This window comes from Eucalyptus grandis, chromosome 2, assembly GCF_016545825.1.
Source record: "Eucalyptus grandis isolate ANBG69807.140 chromosome 2, ASM1654582v1, whole genome shotgun sequence".
Taxonomy (NCBI): Eukaryota; Viridiplantae; Streptophyta; class Magnoliopsida; order Myrtales; family Myrtaceae; genus Eucalyptus; species Eucalyptus grandis.
Window position 1 is genome coordinate 21,004,726 of NC_052613.1, and position 16,061 is coordinate 21,020,786.

At 38.0% G+C, this 16,061-nt stretch overlaps 1 protein-coding gene across 1 annotated transcript; it reads right to left on the reverse strand.

Annotated features, from left to right (window-relative positions):
- Positions 1-4,090: 4,090 nt before the first annotated feature.
- On the reverse strand, positions 4,091-15,824 carry LOC120290952 (Fanconi anemia group I protein-like). The gene is made up of 13 exons (XM_039307853.1): positions 14,728-15,824; positions 13,887-13,968; positions 13,593-13,784; positions 10,852-10,916; positions 10,622-10,781; positions 10,036-10,275; positions 9,815-9,931; positions 8,854-9,042; positions 8,690-8,771; positions 5,155-6,059; positions 4,566-5,069; positions 4,264-4,454; positions 4,091-4,137 (listed from the first exon to the last, which is right to left on the reverse strand). Exons 1-11 carry the CDS (start codon positions 15,102-15,104, stop codon positions 4,716-4,718), a joined length of 2,763 nt encoding a protein of 920 aa, XP_039163787.1. The 5' UTR covers positions 15,105-15,824; the 3' UTR covers positions 4,091-4,137; positions 4,264-4,454; positions 4,566-4,715.
- Positions 15,825-16,061: the final 237 nt, after the last annotated feature.

Here is a 16,061-nt window from a genome sequence, read left to right on the forward strand (position 1 = left end):
AAAAGAAATAGAAAAGATCTGGGAACTGTAATTGTTATGGCTTGTCAATGCAGATGGTTAAGCGTGAATACCCAAATAATAATTGTCGAGCATTGACCTCTCTGCTTGCATTTATGAACGGATTTGTAGTAATTCTCTTGTCAACTACCGGCTGGTTAGGTCGACACTCATGAAAGTGGTTAAACTATCTTTTAATGAGGAAAAAATGTACTTGATGTACCTTCTCTAAATTTGGGATTTCCTTCTCTGTGATGAACACGAGTTTTTCTGTTTAAGTTGAGCAAGTTCCAAGTGGCGAGAATTGCAAGAAATCCAAAAAAAAAAAAAAAAAAAAAGGAAAAGGAAGAGCAAACTGGCAAATGGGAAAGAAAGAAGAACGTGAAATCTCTCAATCTACATCCTTAGAGAAGAGATGATGGGAAAGAAGCAACCGCTCTTTCTTGTGTTTTGTTTGTGAGACCAAAAATCACTGTTAAGTTTGATTTTACTTGATATTAGATCATAGTTGCGAGATGAATTTTGAGGATTTTGGACTACATATTTGTCATTATTATTCTTATTTATGTTCTATGTGATGATGTGATACATGGCTGGTGTTATTAGGTTCTGTAAGAACCATAGATTTTCTAAATTTAACTATATATACGCACTGCAATTAGCTCCGTATTAGAGTTTGAGCAAACTTGTGATGTATCTAATTTCACACTCATCAATAAGGTTAATCAATTATAAACAGTAGTTATTTTCTTGTATATTACAAGTGGAATGGTAAGAGTAGGAAATGTTTTTGCAATGAATACAAAACACAATATTGTTCTACTAGATAGTAACCAAAGATTATTATTTGTTCATAGATGCTTAGATAGTAATATCAGTAGCATATCACATGGATGAGCACATTTGACGGAATCACGGGTAATCCGTAGACAATCATGAAGAGGTTCCATTCATGACACATCATCGCCACTTGGAGACAAAACACGTGGGCCACTATCTCAATGAGCTGGTATCTCACGTGGAACAACTTAGCCTCTGAAGTTTGAGGAGGTATGTTCCTTAGCCTTCTTGAAGCTTCGAGAGTCTTGGAAATATCTCTGTATGTTGGTAGATGCAGTAATTCTTGATAGAATGGAGATTGCAAACAATGTCGGTTGGTTGGAAGAGAACCTTTAAGGTAATTTACTAAGGTATCGGTTAATACAAAGCTAGGATTTCTTGTTACGAACTTCGTGGCGAATTTTCCATTCATAAACATATTTTACTAACTATAGGTGTAATTGAGATTGCGACAATCATAGGTAGTTATCCATATCATACAAGAGAAACTCATCTTCATAGTAACATAACCTAAGAGGAAGTAATTTACCTTGTAGTAAATAATTCAATTTGTAGTTAATTTTTGCTTTATAGGTCAACAATCTATGTAAAACCAAGTGAATGGTAATTGTTACTAATGTCACTTTCCTTTTATTACTAAATTGAATACTGAACCTAATTCTAACAACATTCCTTGTTGGGTACGGTTTGTAAATTACTTTTTCCTTATGTGAATATTAATAAACACAAATTATCACAAAAGTCATAAATTATCTGTTCAGCTACAATTATTGTAATCAATTTTACAAGCATAATGTTGACAAAACAAAAGCACCCTAGATTGAGACAACCGTGTTGAAAATTAAGGTTACCAATTTCAATTTGTTGAGCACCAGCAACAACACAAGAATACAAAAGCTTCCAAAATCAAATTGTTGATATTGCATTTTATGTCATCGTATCACATTCTATTCTTCGATATTTGACTAAGACCAAGCCATGAGGTTATTATCCTAGGTCGAAACAAGTTCTCCTATAGAATCACTGTACACTTAGAAGGACTAGATTGATTATGACAGTGGCTATTTTTATGACTAACAAAATATTTGGAGTTAATATTACCAAGTACAGATCTTTCAACTTCTAAGTACATATTAACGATTATTGAACATTGGATATTGGTAAACCACTGGGGGTTCACCCCAGTAGCCACCCCTCCAACTTGGAAGGGAGAGGTGAGGGATTCAAATCCCCACTTTCTCAGGGAGGATTGGGGTGGGGACGATTTCATTTCAAGAGTGGGTTTCGACTCCCACGTCCTGCAAGGATGCAGAACAAAAGTCTGAGAGTGAGTGTTAGAGTAGGCTTAGCGTAGGACCGACCAAAAAAAAACATTGGATATTGGTAGGAATAATTTTGCTTTTTCCAGGTGTAATATTTAACGCAAAGATACGAATTCATAGACGGTTTCTTTTTAATTCTTAAGTTACAAACTTTAGTTTCTTTTGTAAGAAAAGAATAACAAACTGCATTGTACACCATGAAATATGAGACATTATCTATCTATCTATCTATAAGAAAATAATATTTTGAAGGTTCATGGGTTTTTCACTCAATTTTGCCACTTGGCAATATGTCTAGGGTGCAACAAAATGTGGCCAATAAAAGCCTAGGAAAAGAGCAAAATGATATTAAATGGGAAAATAGAAAAATGAACAACGCTTCATTTTAAAAATATCAAATCAAAAATCTTTTGCTAAATTAAATTTTAGAAATTTAAATAAATTAATCGCATAATTAGTAAAAAGTAGATATCAAACAGAAAGCTATTCAAACGTAAACCTAAAATTAAGCACTACCACGTAAAAAGTTCGCATGAAATTAATATATTAACTATATTATTATGAATAATTTAAATGTTAAACAAAAAATCTACCAAATGTAAAATTAAAATTTTTCAAAAAGCGGTATTACCTAAAAAAGTTGGCAAAAGATATTGATAAAAAAACATAAACCAATAAAAAAAAGTTGCACTCATCCTGGCGCTGTTATATCAAGCAATATAAATCAAGCCCAATCATCCCGTTATCTTATGTAATTTTGAAGATATATGTGTCTGTTTCTTTTGCTAATAACATATATTTTAAAAAGAATACCAGAAATTTGATTAGATCCACGAACCTATTGACCCAAGTATAGGGAGCTTGAGCTTGACATAACAAGATGTTGGAATAAGCTCACTTGACTGGAAATCATATCAGTGGAACACAGGTAATCATGAAATCAAGCCTGAGTTACTACTGAGTAGCTTGACTCAATTTCACTCCTTCATGTGATTGTACAGTTACATAATGAAGAGAATTAATAATTGAAGAAAAAGGTGCCAAAAAGTGTATATGTACCCAACCATTTCCAAGCAAATTAAAAAAAAATAATGTTTGATCTCATCTAAAGAAGATTTCAACCGTGCAAGCATAGGTTACTCCGTTGGTATTATATGATTTCTAAAATGCAGTAAATTGTAATGTTCTCTATTGTGAATGAACCGAATCGGTTGTGGTAAAGTGTAATTATTGCAAAAGAGGCTTATGTGGTCATACGTGACATGTCATATGCATCTTCTGTATCTATATCTATGAATGAATGGATAAAAACCTCAAGTTGAGAATGGTAGAAAAGCTTGACTCCATATTGATACTAAGCAAAATTTGATCTCCAACATATCTCAAGATTGACTTGTTGTGTTAAGAAATTATTAACATATAATTTGAGTCAAGTTGATAATTTTACCTTCCATTTCTCTATCTATCGGCTACTTCATACAAAATGATCCACCAAATATATGCCATTCTATACCCAGTATTTTTCTGACAGAGCATAGCTAATCTTCATCATCAGAGTCCTGAACAACTCCATTTTTCCTCATCCTCTTGACTGGGGGAAGAGAATTACCTTTCTCGCCATCAGAACCAGATTCATCTGCAGACAAACGAGAGCCCGACTCCGGAGACATGACATTTTCCTCTCCTCCATCTTCATCAGAAGCATTGCATGATTCGTTTTCGTGTGCTGCAGAACGAGAACAGCCAGGTTCATGGTCAGGATTGTCTTCTTCCCCGACTATACTGGTGGCCTCTATAATTTTAAAATCCCGAGAAGTGCTGCGCTTAGCATGCCTCAGCAAGTTCACTTTAGTGACCTTGCTAAGTCGGATCAAATACTTTTCATAATCTTCCATATGAAAGATTAGCTCGGGGATGCAGCGATTTTCCTTTTGATCTTTCCCACCATTCTACTTCTATTAGCGTTTTCTTGCTGTTCCTGCATTTTAAGTCATCACATAAATCACTCAAATACAAAGAAAACATTCAAAAAGAAGAGAAAAAGAAATGCAAATGATGACTGGAGCCTGAAACTGGATAGGGTGGCAATACATAGAGTACTTACCTTCTGCATTTCAGCCACAAAATTATAGAGTTGAAAAGTGAGATGCTTGCAAGTTAATTCAACAAGTTTCTGAAATCTAGTGCTTGGCAGAAGTTGCTTGGATCTTCTGGGGGCAATCTGAAGTTTGGTTATTTGAGCCAATTGCTTGTACAATCTTGTAACCATTCTGAGAAAATGATCTGCTTGAGGGTCTGCACACATTTATCACAGCAAAAGAACAAAGTAAATAAAAAAAACTTGGTAAAACTTTTAAACCCCCCAAAAAAAAAAAAAAAAAAAAAAAAACAGAAGTGCGGTCTTACCCTTCAAGGTCATCAGAGCAAATGATGATAGTACTCTCACTACAGATTCAGACCTGGAGAACAGATTGTCCTCCAGTACCAATTTAACATCAAGAGTAAGTTCTCCTTCATTCGTTTTATTTCTATTTTGAGAGGAGAGAGAAAGTTCCTTCATTTTCTAATGGCCCAATCCACATCACATATAATTGCTTCAACTGATTGCAGAATGCAAATAATTACTGCAATGCTGGTGTCTTTGTTGACAACAGGGTATAATTCAGACATTTCAACAGGATCATCACTTGCTGACCCTGTAACTTTGCACAACTCTATAGCCACATCTTGAGCAAAGATCAAATCATCTGGAGGCGAGCTTAGTTGGAAGGCTAGTAATACCAGACTCCTAACAACCTTGGAATCTTTGATTCCATTGCTTTTGCAGATCTGTGTAGCCCAGGATCCATGAGAGTTTCTCAGTTGGCAGGGCAACTTGTTAGTAATCATCAACATAATATCACCAAAGACCTGAAAAGAACATACTGCCAAAGCTTAAAAAAACCAGCACATGAAATCAGCAAAAGACTTATGAAAGAGAGAATTTGCTTTTTACCTCAGCCTCACGAAGGGATGAAATTGCAAGAAGCTCGGATAACAGAGGCTTCAGGATCTTCACGACGAATATCTCAATGTTCTTTATTTTTGGATCATTAATCACATAGGTTACATTTTCGCCATCAAAACCATACTCAGTTATGCAGACTGACACCAAATCTTCAAGCAGCTGGGCAAAATGAGGGCCCTGCAAATAAATCATTAACATATCCTTAAGGCAGATAAGTGCTTGATGGAGATTGTCTCTTTGACCTTCAATCCTACTTTTGTTCTTTTCATTTGGAACGCTTGATTGGACCGACTTAAGGAGAAGTATCAGCTTCAGCAATTGGGGTCCCAGAATCTTAATGTCACCATAGATAAAAGTCTTAAAGGGATCGTCCCTCACTAAAACAGGGCAAGACCTGATGTGACAAAGCAGAATATTCAAGACAAAAGATATAATGTTTGAGCAGCTTGTGTTCTTGTTGAAGGATGATTGGCCAAGACTCTGGGAGGTTGCAATAGCATTAGAAAATTTAGCATTGTATAACCCTAATGTAGTTTGCAGTAATTGATTGATTGTTGAAGTTGCCAAGAGAGGCATCTGTTCTTGAATCAAGGTGGTGCAGCCAGAATCAGTATGGTCAGGAATATCAATTGCAGTAGTTCGCACATTTGCCTTTCTTAGTCCATTGATCTGCCTTGGTTTGCCTAAATGTTTCTCCACCAAGTGATGGAATTCAACCAAGTCAATTAGCTCCTTTTCAAGTTGTACCCTCTTATCACCAGTTGCTTTCTCCAATTCAGTGGCTATGGTGTTGAGCACCACCTCTGTTATACCCAGTAAAATTATGGTGCAGCTTTTGGTTCTCTCTTTCTCAGAGGACCCTGAGCCTGAGTCAGCTCTCTGACCAAGAAGGACTGATCTGACAAGAAAATGAACACATAGTTATGAAAATGCAAAGTTCTTCCACCCGAAAACTCATGCAAAAGGTATGTGTGGCAATATGGATAGGAGACGAATCTTTTTCACTATTTTGGCCTAGACTCTAAAAGTACAAGTAACCCCTTGTGGAGATTTCAAATCAGGGTTGCAAAATTCAAAAGTTCCATGAGCTTCAATGATGAACTGAAATAAGGGTTTAACAAAGAGTTAAAAAACATACCAAATAAAGCTGGAACAGTGATAAATCAATTTCTATGGGTTTAGGAAACCAAGATAAATTGGAAGCATAATCCATAGAAATGAATGTGAGAAAACACAGCGTACAGTAGGTTTTAGGAACCATCGATAATGACTCAAAGCAACCCCAGAATCTCACCCCTTAATCTAGCCTAAGATCTCTTAATCTCAGGAATTGAGCATCACTAAACAGTCACATGTCGGTCACCACCTCTTAAACTGTAGAAGACAATGGATTACTGATATTAAACAAAGAAACAAAAAAGTCATATAAGACAAACCCATAACAACTAAAAATTGATTAACCTGATTAAAATTCAACTTACTCAATGTTCCTGCATCATTAAACCTAATAAACAAATTCAATCTTGACCAGGTCTCAATTTGCTAGAAACTTTTTAGCATTCAAATTCTTATTGATCTCATGATCACTACAACTGTAGTGCCATTAAGTTATTGAAATGATAGTATCTCAAGTTCACTACGACAATACTGGCATTAAGTGGTTGAATTCCATTTTTGGTAAGTGATCTTCATTCACCAAGCTTCAAATATAGGAGGACTAAACCTGCTACAAGCCCTATGTAAAACACCATATATGCTGTCATTAACATCAATATGAATGGGGAGGGCTACTCCCACCAGAAACCCAAGGACAAGTAAACAAAGATATCTCGCAATTTGAGTAGAACAATAGCTGCTAAGGTTGATAATATTATATCTGAGATTTTAAATTATATACTTGACTTCATTCCAAAATAAGAAAGCATGTAGGCCTCTTTTGAGCATATAGGTTTCTTAAATGATACTCTCATTTTCGCAAAGGCTAATTTAAGGACATGAGCTCCTCGATATCTGCTAAGTAGCTGAAGCCACTAATCAGCAAATTGGAATAAATAGCTCCCAAAAGCATGCTTACATAGTTAGGATCCCACCCTCTCAGTCTCCAATCTCATGAGTTTAAACATTTTGATCCCAGTTAGGATTCCAAATTTAAAAGCGAGGATAAATCACGCTTCTACCAACAACCGGGGACCAAAATGTAAAGCTTCCCTGTATATGCAACGTGGTTAATTAAGTAGACCTTTAGCAAACCCAAAAACTATGACCACCAAATTTCATTGGTGGCTGCACTCTCACTCTACCAGCAGTAGGTCCATTAACACCAGAACATCATCAAGTCCAATACTCAAACTATCCCAATATCAAAACCTTCATCACCTCAACCACTCCAAACCACAAACATCATCACAACACACTACGACAAGATTCCACTCTACAACAACACTAACACCAAGACTGCTAGCCTGCACCATCACATTCCCCTTATCACCACCAGTTTTCCAATTCCACTACAGGACTCCAACACATCTAACATCATCACCATCCATCATGATGTAGTATGGATCCATTGCAATGTCCAATACTATCACTGCACTACCCCTACAATTGTCAGCTTGCTACCTTTAATACACCATGAATACTGCCATCCCACAACCTCCATCACCAGTCTCTCCGTCAATCCAACTCCATCACAACATCTATAGTGAAACAAAGTTCCATCACAATGATCATTACCAGAACATCACCATGACTAACATCATTGCCTCAACCACACCACCACAATGTTATCTCATAGGCTAGAGGTGATGGTAGATATGGCGGACGTGATGGTAGCATGATGGATGTCAAACTGACAGCAGGCATACCAACAATAGAGTGGCCATGCAAATGGTGGCAATGCTGAATCAGTGGTGTGTTGATCCGGTGGGAGAGAGGTAGAGTACTGGAGGTAGTGAAATGGAACTTGAAGTGGAGTAACAGTAGTTGTTGTGATGGCTATGAAGAGATGGAGATGCTAACAGTGGTTGTGATGATCATTATTACTTAAGAATACTGGATGAGTTGGTAATGCAATAACAATCACGATACAGGCCGTGGAATTGGAGGTGGCAGTGTAGAGGCAGTGGTGGCATAGGTCGTAATGGTGGGATCATGTGATGGTGATGACTGATGGCAGTATATCCTCTCCATTATAAACTGCAGCAAAAACAGCACTTAATCCAAGTGAATTGATCAAGTGGGCATCGGCAGGGTTTAGCTTAAGGTTGATTGATTATGGATCATGTATGATCCGTGAATCATTAAGCTGAAAATAGAAGTCGAGTGGGTTATTTAGGTGAACCCAGCATGCAATGCGCACATCCCCGCACTAAACCATCCATTTTCCACCTCTAATCAAAGGGCACCTAAGAATTTTAAGCTCCTCAAATCCTCCTAAGATGTGTATTGAAAATTTTACAAGATCTGCCTTGCTTCATGCAAGCTTCAAACACTGAAATAGTCCAATAATAAAGAGCTTACCAACCTTCCAATTTTTCAGCTCTTAAAAGCTTCCGGATCTTCAGTAATGCTGTGGAGAATGAATCCCAGGACAATCTTCTTCCAACCTGCAGTAACTTCATTAATTAACATCTCCGTTGTTGACATTGCTGCCATACACTTAGCAGCTCCAATCATCAGTAAAAATACCTCATCTTGGGAAAGGGAAAACCCAAAACACGTCCATGAAGCATCTGAAGAATTTTCAGATTGACCATGTGGTTGAAGGAGAAGAATCCATGATACACAAGATAGTAGACTATCCAGAGGCTCCTCAATGACAACTTTGCCATTCTCCAAGCCAACACAAGAGGTTAATTCAAGTTGACCATCAGCGTCCTGCAAAATGTGTTTAGTATGTGAGAGAGAGAGAGAGAGAGAGAGAGAGAGAGAGAGAGCACATTATCACATATTAGCAAGAATCTGATGTAAAAAAGACAGGAGCTCAACAAGGATTAGGAACATTGCATGGTAAGGACAATTGCTTAAGAATTTGAACTAAAATAGATGCATTCTATTGAAAAGGGAAAAGATGCTCTTCACAAGTTGAATTAAGCTTTTAAAGTTCAGATACATTGTCATCCATTTAGAGCATAAAGAGTTGCTGGAAATGCCTCTGCCAACAGCATCCTAAACTATGTCATTAAGAACGCAGAACAGTAATAAGTACCTAGGTACAAGTTCCAATTAGATAGGAACTCCACAAATTGTGCCATGCACCCATTGTTATCAAAACTAATAGGCGCAGTTTTACTAGTTATAGAATCAGTCCACAACAAAAGACAAAATCAAGCTTCACAGAAAAGGCCAAACAACTAAGCTCGATGCCACTTCTGCAGTATAATATGTTAAAGGCAATATATTGGTGAACTCCCAGAAAATTTCCTCAAGCAACTTTACAAATTTATGCAAACCAAGAAGCTACTTCTGGAAATGACATGCATTAGTGCATTTTCAAGAGATTATGCAGGCTAAAGATTGAAAAGAATCATGAAACTCAATGAAGTAGGTCAATTGAACAGGTTTGACTTTGACACTTTCAGCACTATACTCAGGCCCATAATTTAAGAAAACTCAACTTCACGTTCCAAGAAAAATTAGACACTGATACCTCTTTATAAAAACGTAGGAAATGAGGCAAGAGAAGATCAAGGACCGGCCTAGCAATTGCTGGGTCCGCTAGGACAAGCTTTACAAGTCCAGAGTACATGACTCTTTTTACTTTTGCCTGAGCACAGCAACCCAACTTTAGTTAAAAGTGTAATCACAGGACAAATGAACTGGAAAAGAAAGTAAATAACTCTTAAAAAACCAAAGAGGATAAGCCAACACCTGCTGATAAAGGCATCTCTGGAGCAAACCAATCAGCTCTTGGTAGAGAGTTCCACCCATACAGCCGAATGCCTCAGCTTGCTGGCTGCAACTGGCTTGGCTTGATGAATCTTGAAAGGGAAGACTGTCATTAGATTGTTTATCTACCAAGATGAGATCAAAAATGGCATTCGTTGCTGCAAGAAGGATTGTATCTTCTCGTCTAAACATGGCTTTGCGAATAACTAAAATCATATAATCCTGCAACAGAGAACTATATATCTTCAGCACTTATATCTCAATTTTGGAAAACAATGCTAGCTTATTGAAGATATATTATGAACTTGCAATGAGACCTAAACACAGGTTGTAAATTGATTAGTTGCTCAATATTTTGAGAATCTACGAATTAAAGTTGAGAAAATAGTATCATCATCAGCCATTGCTCAGGTCAGCCTAACAATGGCGTCAGTTATGATCTTGCTCCATATTTATGACACATCTTTCCTTTCTCACCTATGATCTTTAAACAAAAAATTTTCTCCTGCTTTCTCAATACAACTAAAGGACACTAGTTTCCAAAGAGAAACATGGAAGTATCGCATACCAGAATATCTCTACTGATTTTGATCAGTGGCAACAGTGAAGCAACAAGACAAGATGCAACCTTGCCATCCATATAAGTGAAATAATCTAACAACTCCTTCAGCCGAGACACATGCTCCTTGATAGCATACGGATAATTCCGAATCAGTTGAGCAAGCAGTCTGAAAATGAAAATTTAATCACCATTCCGGAAAATTTTAGAAATAACTATTACTATTTTGTGGCTGTTACCTAACAATTGACATGCTCTGCTCAGGCTTCATGGAAAGGATCAGGACTTTGCTTTGCTCAATTATCTAACAAATAAATAAACAAATTGGTTTCAATTAATTGTAATCATAGTGATATGAAAATGTGCTGCGGCATGAAGACCATCATAACGATACAGGAAATATTCAGTCACAAGGTGCACCTGTACTCATTCAGCACATGTGATGCAAGACGAACATCAAACAAATCAAGCATAACAACAATCTATAAAAGAGTAAAAAGAAAGTTACAGCAATTGCACTTCATGACAATTAAACATAATGATTTATATGCAACAGACAGTCCTCTGTTCTTGGACCATAAGCAATTCACTGAGCTTCGCGCATCCCAAAAAATTGTGCGAGTAAATGTAAATCTAAAGCTCTTGGATCTAACCACCTAAAAGAGTATAGCTCAACTGATACAGCAATTAGTACCTAACCAGTATTGGCAGATTACAGACGTTGGAGGGAACTAGGATAACAATACCTCTGCTTCATGAAATTATGAGGACAACCCTAGGCAAATCTATGTATATTGCCATGTCCCAACACACTAGAGTAGGAAAACAACTCTCAAGAAATACAAATATAACGAATTGACATGAGGGAAAGAACAAACAAATCGGGAAAGGATAAGCTCCACCATTCCATTCTTGCAGGACTTATTTCCAGTTGAAATCATAGATTTGAGGACTATATAATGGAAATCATCTGCACCATCCCACACAAGATTAAAAACTCAAAATATCTCCTGGCTGCACAATTGAGGATATTATTCTAGATTAAACATTGTCTGCTAATACAAACTACAAATTAGGCAAGTCGATCCATGTGTTTTCTTGCATACCACATGGAACCAATTGCCTCCATCACACCGAATTAAATTCAAGAGGCGAACAAAAAGACTGCAGTGAAGAGACAGTATCAGCATTTACTAAACAAGATATACATATGCCTCTATATCCACAACTTTTCTGCTTATTACGAAGCCTTCTTGCATAGTAGACCTGTGCACTTGGAGAAAGTTACAGATGCCTAAGCTACATTTACTGTGCATTGAATACTTAAAAATGTAAGTTTTGCATGTGTAACCTTTTGTTGAGCACTACCAACTTGATCTACGATCTTAATAGTTGGATGAAGGTAACCTTTTTAATTTAAATACCATAGCATTCCCGCACAGACTAGGTAGGGATTCAAGCTAATACTAAAGCTAAAGACTCAGTTTCACTATGGTGCCAAGATGTTGCCTTGACCAAGCCACTACCTATGAGCTGCCAGCTCATTCTTTCTACAAGCAAGTGGTCCAGCCATAGTAGTCTTCTCCAACTTCTTGGGAGCTTACCTGTGTCCTGCTCCATTTCACTCCCTGACAGGATCTTTTTCACCCGTCCCCCATGGTACTACTTCACTGTTGATGAGCCATCAGTATTTAGCCTTGCAATGTCATGAAGGCCTGTGAGGGGCGTAGATAGATTTCGAAAAGAACTTGTCTTACAATGACAGTGTATAAAATTTTGTGGAACCAATGCCAACTTGATCTAAGAGCTTAAGCTATCACATGAATGTTTATTTTAACATTCAACCGTTAAAATGACTTGTTTAATTTCTTGTGATGTGTGAAATTAATATACTTTCCTCACCTTCAAGATCTTGAAAAGTGCTGTTATAGTTAGGTTTGGCTTTGAATTTCCAGCAAAAAGAAGATAACTAACTTAAATTTTAAAAAAATGGTGAAAGGATGTAAGATGACTTAAATAATGTGGTTTGTAAGATTCAAGACTGGAGATGTTCAAAATTGAAAAAAGAAACTGTTTTCAAACTCTAAAAGTTCAAGAAAAAGCCAAATGTTAAAAGTAAAACCCTACCCTGATACTTCTATATTTATCAGTGCTGAAATAGAGTCCTAAAGGCACTGTTTAAGCCACACGTATATAGTTGTTCCAGGAGATTGAAGACCAATAGAGTGCAATAGTTTCACACAAGAGTAGACACCTAGCATACAAACTTGCTTTCTATATTTTCAAAGCATATTCAATGTAATTTTACCAGCTCCCTAAGGGTACTTACTAAAAATCCTTTAGGTATAGACAGATAGAGATATATGGAGAGGGAGTGTGTGAGAGAGAGAGCCCTAGGTGTACATACTAAAAATCCTGTATGTATAGAGAGATAGACATATGTGGAGACGGGGTGAGAGAGAAAGAGATGCATCAATGAATAAGAATTAGCACAGTATCACTAATTTTGCCCAATCATAGAGCCAAAGTTTCCAGCATGCTTTGTGACACTTGTTCGCACAACACAAATTCCATCCAAACCCGAAGAGGTTCTCATGCCATAAACCATGTTAGGCGGACGAACGCAGCAAAACTATCTAAGTCCAGTTAAAGAACTTTCAGTACAGTAAGATTGCAAAAAAATTAGGTATATATGCAATTACAATATGCTATTACAAATCCATGCACACACTTTACTTTTAGACTAATGCTAGGACACTAAGCCTGATTTACCAAATTGATAAACTAAGTATGGCAAACTTTTCTTGAATGTTGAGTAATGGCCACTTGTTTAAAGGCCAATATACAATCTGCCAAATCATATGGCATATATTAATATCCTAGTCTTGGTATACCTAGCACCACACAGCAGTTTATCTTTTTTATATGAACCATAATATTTTGAATCATTAAGGTTATCTACTTATATGATCAAACCAACCTCACTCCTGGCCATGTCATGAGCTTCAAATAAATTTTTCAGCATTTGTATAGCAAGCTCCTTGATACATGATGAACCATCAGAGTAGCAAAATTTCTTTTGATTTCCTAGTTGCGCCGACTCTAGTAAAAGGAAAGCAAGCTGCAAAAAGCTCGGCACCATATGCTCCCGCCCACAGTTAGTCTCGTTTACCTTGATGACACAGGTAAATCGTGTCATGTATCCATGAAAAAATAATAAGCACCATGGCCACCATAAAATGAGTTAAGATATAACAAGAGGAGAATAATTTACTGCTCTAATAACAGCCTTCTCCACTAATTGGAACCCTTGCAAAAATTCCTCTCCCATCTCATGCTGGAGCCATTTGCAATCTCTGAAAAAGAAAAGGTTCAAAATTTAATAATGAGAGAGGAATAGAACTTTCTACAGGGAAGAGCGGTACTTCTGCAGCACCACAAGTGACCACATAGAGGAAACTACATGGCCCTTGAATATCTTATCAAGAGAATTAGCAATAATCACTTTTATGGGAGACGCAAAAAGGCAACCACAGTCGCCACAATTGAAGACAAGTGCACATTGTACAGATGTCCTCTGGCGTCCTCTAACAGTTTAGCTTCATAACTATATCAGCAGGATTAACATCCTATCTCTAATTTTACCATTGAAAATTAAAAAGTAAAGAAAAACGGGATACGAAATCTAACTAGAATTTCCAGTCATGTTTAGAGCCATTAATCTAATTTGAGAAGCTTATATATAGCGTTGTCACTGCTTTTCAAGCAACTACAGTTGCTGCAAGTGAAGAAGACAAATACAGTGGGTGCACAATGCACAGACATCCCTCTAGCAGCCTCTAATGGTTTAGCTTTACAATCAAATCAAGATTAACATCCTATTTCTAATTTACCATTGAAAACTAAAGAGGTAAGAGAAATAGGACGCAAAAAACTAATTAGAACTTCCACTCATGCTTAGAGCCATCAATCTCATTTGAGATACTTATATATGTTGTCATTGCTAGACAATGCATTCAAGGACCAGAAAGTCTAGATGTCTCTAGCATATGCTTTCACAACATTTAACCCTGTGCAAGAATCTAGACAGCTGCAAAACTTTAGCTAGGTCGTACACTGCGAATTTGTAATCCCCATATGAAGTGAGAATAGCCTTTTTGAGGATCTCCAGAGCACTCTCACTGAACCTCTTGATTCTAGCAAGGGATAGCATGACAGCCACAGCAAAATGATTAAGAGCCTGACCATCAGATTTAATTAGCCTCATGACCTCTTTCCCAAGAGAAAAATCCTGTTTCACAGCGAAATTCACATGAAGCAACACAGTCCCTTCCACTTGCTTAAAAATCGAGGCCCCCTTCTTCAACTCCATTTCTGACCCGAAAAAAGTCACCAACCCTTCAACCACCTCCCTTTTGCAGAACCCTTTTGATGCCAAAACCAACAAGTGATAGACCAGTGAGGGCAGATCCTGCAAGTCCAAGTCCCCCATTCCTTTGAACACCTTCTCCAAAAACTCCCTCTCTCTCCCCTTATCCAGAAAGACAAACTCCCTCACGAGCGAAACCAATTTCAACAACAACCCTTTCGACCAAACAGAATCCACCACTCGATCGAACACAGAGTTAATAAAATCACCCCTCGCTCAACTTCATTCGAATTGCGGATGAGGTCGATGCACCTGGGCAAAAGATCGAGCAGCTGCGCATCGTCCAACGTGACCAATTTCGGAAAACTTGAGAGGATCGATTCCGCCACGGACTGGACGTCGTTGATCTCCAAGACATTGAGGAGGGTGCCGAAGAAATGGATGGTTTTCAGCGAGTTCGCGTCGTGCGGGAATCGGCAAGAAACAAACAGGTCGATGTAGGAGAGGAGCAGCGAGGAGAGGAGAGGAGGGAGAGTAGGGCTTTGCGGGGAGAGGGAGATGAGGGAGAGGAGGGCGAGCGTGTACTCGGAGACAGCGAGCGAGGGGTTCGGAGAGTCGGCGGTGCGTGATTTCAGGTGAGAAACGAGGGCAGAGTGGAAGCGCGGGGAAGAGAGCTGCGGGGGCAGAGGACAGGAGGAGGCGGAGGATGGTTGCTGGAGGCGATGGAGGTTCTGGGCCATGCGGATAATGTCGGTGTCCGTCAACGGCGGCGGCTCTCCGGCGGCGGCGGCGGTGGCGGCCATCGAAGCGGCGGCTGCTGCTTCTGAGCTGTTGTCTGTGCTGCGAATGGAGGGAGGCAAGTCGTAGGAGGCGATCTGAGAGTCCTGTTTTAGGCGGGAAAGTGGGAACACGCCAAGAGGGGGAGGCAATCTCATTTACTAAGGAAAAAGAAAGTAATTTGAGTTGATTCGTTTCACGAAAAATAATTTTTAAAATTTTTTTCGAATTTTTCAACGTTTCTTTCATAGATGAATTATTTAAAAAAAATATTTTTCATGAAATAAAAAAAGTCTTCTAATT

Bases quoted from the DNA above. Each gene is read 5' to 3' on its own strand.
- LOC120290952 (XM_039307853.1), bottom strand. From the start codon at position 15,104: ATGGGGGACTTGGACTTGCAGGATCTGCCCTCACTGGTCTATCACTTG. The intron at 13,785-13,886 runs GTAAATTATTCT...TGTGTCATCAAG, and splicing joins AGAAGGCTGTTATTAGAGCA to GTAAACGAGACTAACTGTGG. The intron at 9,932-10,035 runs GTGTTGGCTTAT...TGCTGTGCTCAG, and splicing joins AGAGATGCCTTTATCAGCAG to GCAAAAGTAAAAAGAGTCAT.